At 38.2% G+C, this 14,940-nt stretch overlaps 1 protein-coding gene across 10 annotated transcripts in view; it reads left to right on the top strand.

The window, feature by feature from the left end:
- Nucleotides 1–14,940, top strand: part of Caps2 (calcyphosine 2) — a 49,381-nt gene that overhangs the window by 27,579 nt on the left and 6,862 nt on the right. For all 10 annotated transcript variants that reach the window (XM_076920221.1, XM_076920226.1, XM_076920227.1 and 7 more), the window contains 7 exons: nucleotides 2,820–2,894; nucleotides 3,611–3,706; nucleotides 3,796–3,889; nucleotides 7,141–7,259; nucleotides 8,139–8,218; nucleotides 9,967–10,121; nucleotides 13,895–14,020. In XM_076920221.1, the coding sequence (XP_076776336.1) occupies nucleotides 2,820–2,894; nucleotides 3,611–3,706; nucleotides 3,796–3,889; nucleotides 7,141–7,259; nucleotides 8,139–8,218; nucleotides 9,967–10,121; nucleotides 13,895–14,020 (745 nt within the window). The remainder of the gene's footprint in view (nucleotides 1–2,819; nucleotides 2,895–3,610; nucleotides 3,707–3,795; nucleotides 3,890–7,140; nucleotides 7,260–8,138; nucleotides 8,219–9,966; nucleotides 10,122–13,894; nucleotides 14,021–14,940) is intronic.

Here is a 14,940-nt window from a genome sequence, read left to right on the forward strand (position 1 = left end):
AAGGCCATAATTCCACACACGCCCTGCCTCTTAAGTAGTCCACATCTTTTTAGAACCATAGGAGGGTAACCACACCTTTATAAAGACTCTCAATGAAGTATGCCTGATGTCTTTTCCTCAACATTATATTAAGGAGCATCATCCACGTTGTGATTTATAGTTGCTTTTTCCCTTTGCTCTCCGTTATTCCATTATATGAACACATGACAACTCACCATGCATAGACTTGACATGCCTGCTGACTTATGAATTATACTATGGTGGACTTTGTTGTGCACACCTTCTGATAGATACACATACCCCCTTATGTTGAGTGAATATTTAGACTCTCTGGACCTTGTAGTTTGCCTGTGTTCAGCTTCATAAGGCGCTGGCAAATAATAACCCCAGTGACATGATGAGTGGTCCAGCTGCTGCACATCTTAGCCAGCACTTGATGTTGCCTATGAGTTTTCATTCTGTTTCTCCTACTGGATGCGTATTGGTGATTTTAATTTGCATTTTACTGGAGACTAATGATGCTTAACTTTCACCTATGCATTGTTCATCCAGATGTCCTTATGTGAAGTTTGAACAACTTACCAATCTATTCTTACATTGTTAGTGCCTTTTGTATCTTCCTATAATAAAGCTGAGCCAACTTGAAAGTAAATGTCAACCAGAATGTTGAATTTTCCTATATCGTATGTCAAATCATCGTAACTGCACCCCCTTTTGCAGTCTCATCGCTCTGGATTCTTCCACCTGTCTTAGTATTGCTTCATAACAAATACATGCGGCTTGTTTAAAGTCAATCCACCTCAGAAAAAAACCCAAGGGGTTTCTTGATTAGGATTTTCAGATCCAAGGCTCCCCACTCTTTTGTTCTTCTCCAAAGGAGAAGGATATTCTCTCCTTCTTAAGTTGGCAGCAAGATTGGCGTGTGTAGCATAACCCTCTCTCTTCTCTTTTCTATGGAGGCTGCTTCCTTCAGACACACATTTCGCCATTGTACTGAACTTTGCAGGTTTCTCCTCAGTACAAAGAAGCAGTTAGTCCTTGTAACTCTAGTGTCAAACACTTATCTTATTATTGCTGTGTGCTTACACCATGCTTTCCCATCAACTTTGTGAATGACAGAATTTACCTTTGGTATTCAAAGTGCTTAATTCATTTTGAACTGGTTCAGGACTTACATAGGAAAACATCTCTACTACTCACCGGGATCCTGGAACTCAGTGTGGCTGTCTGAATTTCATAATACAAATATGGATTTACTTGGGTCCTTTTCTGGTGACGCCAGGCTCTTTATGCAACTAGCTCAGCTTCCCGGTGTTGCTCATCACCAAGAAATGAGAAAATACAATGCTTAGAGCAAGGTTGTCTGCCAGACATGTCGTGTGCTCTTATGGTTGCAAGCAACTACTTACCTCATCTTCCATGATCTTGCTTCCTTCAGTTTTATTGCAAGCATTAAACAAACCTATGCATAGTGAAGTGAATTAATAGTAACTAGTGTCTACAGAATCCTCATTAAATGGTGGTTGGTATTGTCCCTGCGATTTCCCCAGCATTTAAAGTCATCCCAGGAACGTAGCAGATGTCCAGTGACTGTATTAGTCCCAGTGAATCACATCGAACTGAGAGGATGGAGCCTCCATGGCTCCTCTCTGTCCCCCAAAGCTTATGAGTTAGCAGCCTTTTGTTTTCTATCTCCAGCTTTCTTTCTGTGGGACCTAGGCATTATAGAGGGAAAATGACCTATCTTCAATGACTGGCCCACATGCTTACTATTATACCATTGGTATTTTATTATTCCTTCAGTTTTCATAAAACTGGATGAACAGTAATACTACATCACCGATTTATCTCTTAAGAGAAAGGGCATCATTAAGTAGAGGGTATCAGAAAATGTGTATTCGAGTTCTGCTTTATATTTTAAAGACTATTAGGTGTAGGAGTCTTCAGGAGGTCAGCAGTGCTATCTATATGAAGCTACACATACACATATGTATATACATATATAAACACATACATATACACAGAGTTGGGTTCATCCAGCACCCCTTCCCATCATTGTTTCAGTAAGGAGTAGCATCAGTTGCCTGTAATGGAAAACCTGATTGATAGGGCTCAAAGTGTCAGGATTTATGTTTCTACATAATCAGCTGCTTGGAAGTAGGCGTATATTGGTTTTGGTCCTACAGTCCAATGATGCTGCAGCTCCGGACTGTATCTCTTTAATGTTCATAGGCAGGGCACTCTGCCCATCCTTCCATCACAAAGTACAAGAATCTTTCCTGTTGAGATTATTGGCAAAATCACTTTCGTCGATCCTAATCACAAGCACTAAGAGAAACTAAGTGCTGTGCTGTGAAGAAGGCACAAGAACCGGGCTAGAAATGGCATGTGAGCTGATGTGCAGGCTCAGGTCTGCAATCCCAGCATATGCCAGGCCAGCATATACTATACAATAAGGGCATCATAGAAAAGAAAAGGACAGGAAATGGAAGGAGAAGGGAGCAGAGGGAGGAGAGAGGGGAGAGGAGAGGCAAGTCTTCTCGGACAGCCCCGTGACCAAAGCTGCTGAGCTCTGTTCAGGATGCACCTTTGCAGCACCTTGTCCCTACAGGTGCTGGCATGATGGGCTGGTGTATTGTAGACTGTGTGTGGCTCAGGGTACTATATCTTTTGTGTCTTTATATATTCACAATCTGAATTTTAATTCTCATCTTTAATCTGTGACATCTCAAAATATTGCCATAGCCCCTTGGCGCGTTTGCTGTTTCTATCAAGTGCAAATGTTCTAAAACAATAACTTACAAAATGTATTTTGACAGGATAAGGACCAACTCCACATTAACAGAAAATGACCTTTCTCAGAAAGTAGAATTTGAAGGGAGGGTCTTATCAAGGTAACTGCCATTTTATTAATTTTTTTTTTTTACTTCTGTGATTATAGTAATTATATATTCTTTTCTTTCATAGTAGTGTCAAGATTAGACAAATCATACCAGTACTGAAAAATGTGAACTTTTGGGTTATATAATTTTAAGCAATAACTATTACTGTTGTATAAAATAGGACTCTGTAATGCAAATATTTTGACTAAGACTATTTAAAAATTGATCTTAAAAGTCTTTGGAAAAGATAGGTTATGCTTGTGTATTACTAATAGACGTTTCTTATCTATTTAGAAGTTAATTCTCATGTCAGACAGTTACTTTAGTTTTAATAGTTTGAGTTAACAGATTACCAATAAAGGCAATGGCAAAGAAGATGGCTTTTAATTTTCCTTTTCTTTTAACCTCAACCTCACAAACTTTGCAAGCCCAGAGTTTTTAAAGGCCTTCTGCTTTATTCCAAGTCTCTGCTGATAGGCTACCTGAGTTGTGACAGAGCTGGATGCTCTCCACTGTTAAGCTTAAGGCTTTTTCTTTATCCAAATCTAACTGGTGGGGGTTTATGCAAGCCATAGCCTATTTCCCCTAAATCTGCAGCGAGCCTTATTCACTGCCGCACACTCGAGGGAGTTACGGTATCGCCACTTGAGATGTATGATCTTAGTTTATTACTTACTTAACAAAATTCACCATATTTAAATACCATTGGCATCATCTTGTTTTTCTAGAAATGGACGCGATGCCTGCAGGGAGCTGATGGGGTTTTTCTTTACCCACGACCAGTCTCTAACTGTGTATGAATATCGAATGTTCGGGAAAAACAGGTGTGCTCTGAAACACTGTCAGACCCCAGGGGACCGCTTCCAGGAGGAGCTGAGAGCCTTCATTCTTGTTGTTGTCGCTTATCTTCCAGAACAAGCGTGCTTCCTTTTATTAAAAAAGACACGTACAGTCATCAGTGTGGACGCAGGAAAGGGAAGCCGTATGAGCTTGCTGACTTCTATACCGTAAGTGTGTGTGTGTGTGCACGCGTGTGTATGTGTTAGCACTGTACTGTGTGTGTATGTGTGCTGGCACTGTACGTGTAAGTATGCACGCACATGTGTGTGTGTGTGTGCATGTGTATGTACTGGCACTGCACTGTAACTGTTTGTGTGTCTGCGTGTGTGTGTCTGCATGTGTGTGTGTGTGTGCTGGCACTATACTGTAACTGTGTATATGTGTGTGTGTGTGTGCTGGCACTGTACTGTGTGTGTGTGTGTGTGTGCCTGGCACGGTAATGTAAGTCTGTGTGTATGCTGGCACTGTACTGTGAGTGCATGTGTATGTGCTAGCACTGTACTGTAACTGTGTGTGTGTGTATCTGTGCATGTGTGTGTGCTGGCACTGTACTGTAACTGTGTGTATATGTATGTGTGAGTCTGACACTGCAATGTAAGTGTGTGTGTGTGCTGGCGCTGTACTGTAAGAGTGTGTGTGCTGGCACTGTACTGTAACTGTGTGTATGTGTGTGTGGCATTGAAATGTAAGTGTGTGTACTGTAAGAGTATGTGGTGTGTGCATGTGTGTGCACATGCATGTGTGTGCAGGCACTTTACTGTGTGTGTGTGTGTGCTGGCACTGTAGTGTAAGGGTGTGTGTGTGTGCTGGCAATATACTGTGTGTGTGTGCATGTGTGTGTGCTGGCACTGTGTTGTAAAGGTGTGTGTGTGCTAGAATTATATTACAAGTGTGTGTATGCTGGCGCTAAAGTGTAAGTTGTGTGTGTGTGATGGCACTATACTGTAAGTGTATGTGTGTGTGTGTGTGTGTGTGTGTGTGTGTGTGTGTGTGTATGTGTGTGCTGGCACTATATTTTAAGGGTCTCTCTCTCTGTGTGTAGTGGAATTATACTGTTTTAAGTGTGTGTATGCTGGCACTATAGCGTAAGTTTGTGTGTGTGCTGGCACTATATTGTAACTGTGTGTGTGTGTGCTGGAATTATACTGTTTTAAGTGTGTGTGTATCGTGGCACTGTAATGTAAGTTCAGGTGTGTGCTGGCATTTAACACCCTATGATGGACTATGTGCATCTGTCTGGTGTGGAGTAAGGCCACTGGTCCAGTTTATTTTTCTGATCAGAGACATTTATTTGTGTGAACGGTGAATGGTTGATAAATCCCAGTCATCCAAACCTTAAACATAGTATTTATTTTCCGTAAGCAGTCACACATTGTTTCTTAACGAAGACTGTTGCCATGAGAACTTGGTTTTTGCTACTGCTGTAGCTGTCTGTACAAGGTCTGTTCTGTGGAAGCGCCTACCTCAGTAGCCCTGGGAGCCCACAGAAGGAGAAACTTGATTTTCTCTGTGGAGTGGCACTGCCTTCTGGAGCTGCGTCTTTGACAGCCTGTCTTCCTTGTCACTCTCCGACCTTCCCGAGTGTGCTGAACTTTCAAATCACATACAATGAAACATTCTCTGTACTGATCATTCATGTAATGCTTTTATATATGTTCACATTCTAAACATTGGAGATGGAATACCGAATAAGTTAGAATCATTCTTTGCTTTGTGGCAATGTAGCATATTGGGAATTGAATAGGAGTCCGATTGGAGACACAGTGGATCCAATTCCATGGGCTTTAAGCGTCTCTGGAGAAAGTGACATCTGAGGTTAATTAAGGACTCTGAGGGTACAGGGAGGGCTTCAAGGTAAAGAACATGTATAAAGAACAAAGGCAAGAAAGCACATAGATTACCTGGAGAAATGAAAGTAGGTCAATTTGTCTGGACTATAGACATAAAGAAAGTAGACTTAGGCTGGAGAGATAGTTCAGTTGGTGGAGAGTTTAATCTTGCTAGCAGGGGAACCTGGAATCAAATTCCAGAACCCATGCAAAAAATTCAGGACTTGTTAGGACCAACTTGTAATCTCAGTGCTGGGGTGACAGAGACAGATAGATTTTAGGCTTATTCTCTGGACACACAGCTTAGCCTGCTTGGTGAATTCTGGACCACAGGTCTCATTTTAAAAAAAGGGTGGATAGTATATATGGTACGCTACCTGAGGCTGTCCTATGACTTGTACACACAGACACCTATACTCCTCACAACTAAATAAAAAAGAGCCTTATACCAAAGAGCAGTGTGTAATATACCACTGAAAAGGGAATGTGTGTAGAGTGGAGAGACTGCATGATCAGATTTTTAATTTAGAAATATCTCTCCGAATTCAATGTGTAGAATGGTTTGAAGAGTAGGTATGTAAGGCATGGATTGGATGGATAGTAACCTAGGAGAGAACTCATGGTGTCTTGAGAAGCAAGTGTCAGTGGCTACATAGGTAGTTAGAAGACAGCTCTTCAGGAGATACAGTCACTGAAATGTGATGACTGAGTCAGGTAGGAGTGAAGGAGGAGGAAACTCTAGACATCTTGACATTGTGTTAGACATTCCATGCCTGTGACATTCCTGCTTGACTCTTGATGTCCAGGGAAAGTCAACTCCACATCCTTTTGTGCAATTTAAAGATAACATGCTTGCTTTCTATTAAAGGTGACAGTCAATACCAGTTCTGAGCTGCTGCTGCTGCAACTTGGTATAGTTGCTGATCTACTCTTACCCTCTGTCCTCATATGAACCAAATGTGAAAATTCACATCCTTCTTTAGCTCAGGAAAGTGAGGAAGAAACATGTTATATCATATCCACAGCCAAGAGCAGATGAACCAATAAGGCACACATGCTAGGGCTCAACATGCTTTCTCTACTGTTAAACATCCCAGGATCCCCTGTCTAGGGAATGATGCCACCCACAGTGGATGGGTCTTTCCAACTGAACGTTATGAAAACAACACCCCCTCATGCTCACAGGTCAGCCTAATATAGACAGTCTCACACTGAGACTTCTTTGCTGGGAAATTCTGCATATTATGTCATGTTGACCAAACTGACCATCAAGAGATTACCACACATTCAGTGGAACTCATGCCAGAGTTTCTGTGGTTCTTATCTAATGTGTTGATTTTCCTTTAGTCACATGACTATTGTATAGATGTGTGCTGTGTTAGGGTGTTTTGTGGGGATTCTTTTATTTTTCTGTAGTATTAGCTGGATATAGTCCATACATTTTCTTCAAATCTACTATATTTTGGCCACTTTTAGAACATACCAAGGCAACTATGATAAAAATCAAATCTCTTCAATCAGAATGAGTTGTTTTATTTTTGGATATTGTCTAACCTTAAAGAAGTTTTTTTTTCTGTTCATTTCCTCAGGGTGCAACTTTGACATTTTTGAGCTGTGATCATCTTTGCCTTCCAAAGAGCATAAAAGAAAATTCATTGCTTAGACTTCGAATTACAAATATTGATCAAGTAGCTTTGAAGTCCCTGAAGTAAGTCAAATGCATGTGTCATTTTGAAAGTACATGATAACACCATAGTTTGTATCTCAAAAGGAGTTTTTATCATAAAGCATTTCACACTTTAGAAGGTTTATAGTTTAAAAATAATAGCTATGCATATCTACTTTCTGTTCTGTATTATAATCAAACTTCATGTTTTGGAACAGATACTACAGTTAAAAATTGAAATTGTTCTATTCTATAATCAAGATAATCTATTAATTTGTCATTTTATTTTCTAAAATGATATCAAAGTAGGGTTTTAAAAGATAGGGTATCAGTCCAGCATCATAACTATTTCCTACATTGTTGGTGTGTTATCTTTTATAACACAAAAAACATGGTCCCTATGGTGATACTATTCATTCACTGAATATACATATATATATATATATATATATACATACATATATATATATGAATAAAAAATTACAGTGAAGGTTATTTTAAGTAACAGAAATGCACATTCTTCTTGTTGAATATTTCTTGAAAGTAATTATTATTTAAATGGTAATAATTGATATATTGTATACATATTAGGGAACATAGTCTACAATCTAGCTTGGAGAATCTTTATTTGTGCATCTTCAAGGCATTAAAAGCCTACTTACAGTTTATACTTTGCAAGCTAAAGCTGCTTTTAAATAGGTAGGTATAGTTAAGTATTCAAAAACATTAAAGCAGTTTTGAAAATTAATATCTCCAAAGATTGCAGTTCTTTTATAGCTCTGGATTTAATTCTCCATGGAATCGAAAGTGGTGAGGACAGATGTGGGACTTTTTCTAACTTGTATGCCTCCACAGCTGTTGAGAGCATCATTGAGTCTGGAGTGGGGAAGTGCATCTTAACCTGCCTGTTCTCACTTGCAGAGCAGCCTCTGCGGAACATGGGGAAGAGGATACAGTCAGCCAGGAGGCGCAGGATCAGCTGGTGCTGCAGGCCATTCAGGGTATGCTGTGTCTTCCACACTCTCACGCACGATTTTCCTTGTCAGCACTTAGAACAGTATTTGTGATACTTTCAAGTTTTATAAACTTTGATTTATAATTCTTATTTTAAGAAATATATATATATATAAATAAAATCAGAGACATTAGTGTGAACAGCGAATTGTTGATAAATCCCAATCACCTGAGTCTTAAGCGTAGTATTTATTTTCCATAAACATCAAAACTTTGTTTCTTAATAGAGACTGTTGCCAAAAAAGCTTGTCAGCTTGTCCCTTAGTATCTATCTATCTATCTATCTATCTATCTATCTATCTATCTATCTAACTATACACAAATATATACATATATATATATATATATATATATATATATATACACACACACATATTGATGTTTATAGAAACCAATTCAGGTGATTGGGATTTGTTAATATATATGTATATATATACATATATATATACACATACATATACTCATATATACACATATGTACTATATATATCTTCAGCACTCTAAAACTTTTATATATATATATACATATTTGTGTATATATACACATGTATGTATATATACATACACATATATATGTATATACATGCACTTCACATAAATATACATATGCTTATGCATAAACATATGCATAAGCATATACATATATATCATGGTCCATGAGATGACGGGTCAGTGAGGAAAGGTACCTACCAATCCTGATTACCTGAATTTGAGTTGCAGGAAAAACCTGACTCCTGCATGTTATCATCTTACCTTACCTGTGTGCTGTTCCACATGCACAAACAGACACATATACAAAAAAATTAGTACACTTTTAATTTTTAAAAAATTCAATTTCATATTTTATTTAGCTTATAATTAAATCCACTTCACCTAATATTTATAAATTTTTTGTTATAATTATATCCTTTTACTTAGTACCATTAATAAAAAACTTGAAAATACTTTTAAGAACTATTTTATTGTTTATGTACATATTTGGGTATCAAGATTTATTTGATTAATTATTGATGTATATATTTGCAGGTCTGTGTGAAGGCAAACACACACATGATAATGGGTGCTCATAGAGCCCAAAAGAGAGCATCAAACCCCTGTAGGTGGAGATTAGAGGACTGTGAGCTACATGATATGGGGTTGTGAACCAGACTCAAGTCCTCTGGAGTAGTGGCAGGCTCTTGTATTTACTTAGTCATCTCTCCAGCCCCCTAAAGCATTATATATAAATATAAGTATATATAAATTTATATAATGTAAGTATATACACACATACACATACACTCATACAAGGGTTCACACAGCAACTCAAGTAGATTGCCCCTCACTGTGCAAACCTGGCTGTCCTGAAACTTAGGGCAATCCTCTTTTCTTCATCTCCAGAGTCTGGGATTATAGGCATGAATCACCATATACTTGTTTTTTGCCTCAGTCTCCTGAAGAGGCATGTAACACTTTCACCACACAGTGGCGCTATAGTTCTGGCTTACTATGAATATGCAGTTGTGTCTGATATTGTCGTTATTAAAAAAAAAATTCTCCTTTCCAAAGTCTTTCGTCAGCCAAATGCATATGTTCATTGAATATTCACATCCCTTTCCCACTATTATGAACCTTATTTTCTCAAAAGAGAAATGACTGCAGTTTGATAGCTCGGTGCACAGAAGCAATTAGCTTCCCTGTTTTTGTTTTTTTTTGTTGTTGTTGTTGTTGTTTTGTTTTTTTTCCCCCTAAACAGATAAACTGAAAGAGCAACTGCACAAGAAGGGCGTTCGTATTTTGACTGGATTGGGAAAATATTTCCAACGTTTGGACAAGAAAGGGAACGGACTTTTAGAAAAGGCAGATTTTTGGCAAGCTCTGAAAACCTTTCACTTAGAAGTGCCTGAACAGGTATGTACCACACTGAATTTACAGCTCTGGGCATATTCTTGCATGGCCTCGTTCACTTTTCTAATGAAATTTTAATAGCTTTATTTTTATTTATTTATTTATTTATTTATTTATTTTTTGCCACGGTATCAGGGTTAAGCCACCAGGCAACGAGTCCCATTGATTTTAAAATGCTGACAACATATATTCCTTTATCATATGCTTTTGAAGTGTTTCGTAGCCAGGCATCTGTTAAACTCTGAGATGATTTCTCCACCTCGAGAAATCTTCAAAACGGAAGAAAGTGGTTAAGTTAATACAAACATCAAACAGAGAAGGCTTTGGGAACACGTGCAGTGGTATTCAGTTCTAAGCCACGTTATCAGGGAAGGAGAGGAAAGACCTTGGCAAGATCCCTGGAGAAGGATGCATCAGGGTGGGTTTTGAATAATGAGGAAGAATTAACCAGGCAAGGGTAGAGAAGAATAGTAGCAGACAGTGGATCTTCCTCGAAGAGGGGGCCGTGGCTCAGAACCGTCATTTCCTGGAAAGGAGAAGCACGCTCAGGGCCTGAACTATGGCTCTTCCCCAAGCCGCAGGGACTGACTTCTCTCTGACGAGAATGATCTCGCACTAGATCTGTGTGTTCTAGATTTTTCTCATCATTTGGGTCACAGCTTTCCTTAACAGAGGAGCTCTGCTGTCTGAACCCCGATCCTTTCTATACCAACGTCCGTTTTAGTTTCTTCACGGCACGTTGTGTCTGTAAGTAAAATGTCACGTCTCACCCAGATTGGGGACCACAGTGGCTTTGGTTCCTGCTCTTTATTTAGCACCTTGAACTGAGTCTGTCATGGCAAATACAGGCACAATAGCGCATCGCTGGGGCAAGTGGATGGAAGAGTGGGAGAGATTAATTTTATTTTATTTATTTATTTTTATTTTACTTTCAGGAGAGCATTATATTACTCTCCTGAAAGCCTTGTGTGCTAAACTCAGAAGCTTTGCTTGTAGGTTAAAAGTACAAGTGTTTCGACTTTTCTTATTCAGGTCCTGTCTGAGCTGTTCTGAGACAATTGCTATGCTTAGGGTGGCATAGAAGCTCTAATAAAAAATTACACGGGAATTTGCTTTATCAACTGTAAAATTCGGTGTCAGTGTAACATGGCTTATCACCATTGGGACATAATTGTCCTTTGGTTTGTTGTAATGATGACGTTGAAGCTTGTGAGACAAACTGGGGACCATCCACCTTCACATCTTTCATAGATAAACAAAATAAAAACAACATTAGGAAATTAGAACATCATGGTATATTTTTGCCAAACAGACAAGTAAATCATAACCGATAGAGGGCTGGTGTCCACATAGCTTGGCCCTGTGGGGTGTGGGAAAGTATTGTATTACTCTCTGGTGCTTCTGTATTTGTTTGCAAATGTTTATAACTAGTGAATAAGAGTAATTATCTAAGACTTCTGTTTTAGTTACTTTTTTAGTGCTGTGACAAAACTCCATGGACAAGGCAATTTATAAAAGACAGTTTAAGCTGGAGGCTGTTAGTTCCCCAGAGGGTTAGAGTCCAGGACCATCATGGCATGGAGCATGGCAGCAGGCAGGCAGACAGACAGGCAGGCATATCACTAGAATGGTAGAGATCTTATGTGTTGACAAAACAATCATAACACAAAACGTGAGTGCTAACAGAGGATGGTATGGTCTTTTGAAATCTCAAATCCCACTCCTTAGTGTCATACCTCCTCCCAATGAGGCCACACCTTCTATCCTTCCCAAACAGTTCCACCAACTAAGAGCAAAGCATTCAAATATATGAGCCTATGGGGGCCATTTTCATTCAAATCATCACCATCACTAAGAGGGATAAAGTAAGAATGTTAAGTTTCATCCTTTCTCATATGTTTTGCTTTATTACAAACTTTATTTATTTTTTTAATTTTTGGAATTGGTCCTAGAGTCTTGTACATGCAAAGTAAGTGTCTTACCATTGATCTACATGTCCAGCCATATCACGAATTTTAACTAATATTTTTATTTTGCTTCTTGTTACATCACCTATGCAATATACCTGCTTATGCAATCATAAGTGCACACAGGGAGGTGTGAGAACAAGGTTCACCAGCCTGGGTCTCACTGTGAAGTAGAACATATTTGTGAAAAGACACAGTCGTTCTCTCTGCTTTTAAATAAAAAGTAGTATGCTCCACAAAGAGCCAAGTTTACGTAGAAATATTACCAATGAAGCAAAAATTCCAGTTGAATTAGTTTCCATTCTGAATCATATGTAGACATATGAATCTTTTTATTACTTGATTTCATTTCTTGATTCTTGAAAACCCTACTTCTGAGCCCTCAGAAGTCCTTTCAAGTCTGGTGTTCTTTGAGTTAAGTGAACACATTTGCCTCCTGTTTGTTTTAACTCATGATTTGTAAAAGTGAAACTCAGACTCAGTTATAACTCAACTGCACACACACACATATTTCTTTGTAACATATGAGGCATTTTGACGTGCAAAATACCCATATAGATCACTGGCTGTCGAGGAGAGGCAGGGTACATTGAATCTTAGCTTTCTCTTTACAGTTTTATTTGAAAAAGTTAGGGGGTAGAAGAGAATAATTTCTGAGTATCTCTTTGTCAAGCTGGGTGTTTTTATTTACAGCCTCATTTAAAGCCAACACCATGATAGAAGCATTGAGAATCTCTCTCTCTGAGCTCCAATAAAGGAATGCTGTAATTTGCTTTGATACCAAGAACACCGAGTTAGAACAGGATTTTAAATAGCACCTTCGCCAAAAAAGCCCGTGGTAATGGCCGTGAGCAAACTGACATAAGGTGTTTAGTTAGTATCATCCTCTTTAGTGTAAATTTAGTGTAGTTCAGAAGTCATTCAAACCTTCTGTGCTCCCAAGACTAGAAGAAAGCCCATTAATGGTCTCAGTATGACCGGAGTTTTAGAACCTAAATAGACTTTGAAATTGCCACAGATAGAATACATTTAAAAACAGAGGAAAGTTCAAAACTGAGTACACAGCAACCATATTACTGTATATATATATAAAGACACCGAGAGGTAAACGCTGTGGGGTAATGTGTAGAGAAACAAAGAGATTGACCAAGTGACATTCATTTCCATTTGGATAAGAGGATAGGTTTTATCTACTGTACAGCCTGGTGAATATAGTCAAGAATAATGAATAATGTACTGTGTTTAAAAATAGCTGAAACAGGTTTTAAATATTCTTACTACTTTGTTGTTACTAAATCATGCTAAATATTCTTATTAAAATGTTAAATATTTGACAGTGATGATATTTAGACTGGTTTGATCTTTCCACAGCATACATGTGCATTGAGATATCATGTTATACTCTCTACATGTGCTATTATTTATCAATAAAACATGATAAGACCCTTGGGATGGAGGTCAGTGATTGAACTTGCATCACGGGTTCAATATGCAAGAGGTCTCTAGGTTTGACCCTCAGCATTTTTCTGTCCTCAAATAACATACCTTTAAGAAGGATATACTGTGAGTTATCACTCCTTCAGAAGAGGTCTTTAGCTTAGGCATTTAGTCCAAAATTCCTTATACTAGGTTTGTCTGTAACTTGATGAAGATTCTTAATCAGTAGGTTATCTTGTCTAGAGCCCCAGATGATCTAACAAAATATGACTCTCATCTTGTTGTGACTTATATAATTTAAAGATGTAATGGCAATTTCTACAGGGATTATTTATTTATTTATTTATTTATTCATTTATTTGTTTACTTTAGGACTTCGAGTCTTCCTGGCTAATTCTGCAAAGCCATGGCCCTGGCAAGAACAAGGTTGATTATGGAGAATTCAAACGTGCCATTTTTGGTGAAATGAATGAATATAGAAAGTCATTTGTTCGCAAGGTAACTGCTAACTGATCTCAAACTATTAACATGTACTAGATTGTTCGATTCATTCTTTAGCACCTTGAATGGGTCATTAATTGAAACATGTCATATCCTTTTGACTGTAATGGACACTGGGTTTAGCAAGACTTAAAATAAGCAAGCTTATGTATTTGTAGAAGTCTACCTAGAATAAAACAAAATCTCACATACATAATACGTAATATATATGTCTTCGAAAATATTTGATACAAGAAAAATAAAATCCAAATTAAATTATCTTAATAAATTTCTGTTTCTATAAATTGCTAGCTATCCAACTATACTGTTGTGTAAAATCATTTGCTGTCCCATAGAGCGAGTGGAAAAATTGGATGTGATGATGTGATGATTCCATTCTTAGCATCACAACTATTACAGTGTTGGTGTTCCGATGTACTATTTTACAATGATGGTTAATGTATTTCTGCAGGTTTTATGATATACACACTAAGTGTTAAAGTGAGCAGAACAAAGGTCATATTAAGCTGGAATTAGTGTCCTAGGGCTGGAGAGATAGGTCACTGGGTAAAGAGTTTCTAGTGCAAGTGTAAGGACCAGAGCTCAAATTCTCAGGTCCCATGTAAATCTAGACCTGGTAACACATATCTGTAATCCCAGGCTCTTATGGAAGACTGAGAGGCACAGATAAGAAACTCCCTGTAGGTCACAGTTCATTGGCCTGGATATGAATTAGCTAACAGCAAAGAGACCCTGTCTCAGGCAAGGTGGGGTGTGAGAACTGACACCCTGAATGTTTGTGTCTCACACACCACATACGTACACATACATTATACCTCTATACACACATATAGCACCTACATACACAGACATCTCACATACATGCACCCATACACACACACACAAACCCCTAAATTTTTAAAAATAAAAGTATAGAT

This window comes from Arvicanthis niloticus, chromosome 22, assembly GCF_011762505.2.
Source record: "Arvicanthis niloticus isolate mArvNil1 chromosome 22, mArvNil1.pat.X, whole genome shotgun sequence".
Taxonomy (NCBI): Eukaryota; Metazoa; Chordata; class Mammalia; order Rodentia; family Muridae; genus Arvicanthis; species Arvicanthis niloticus.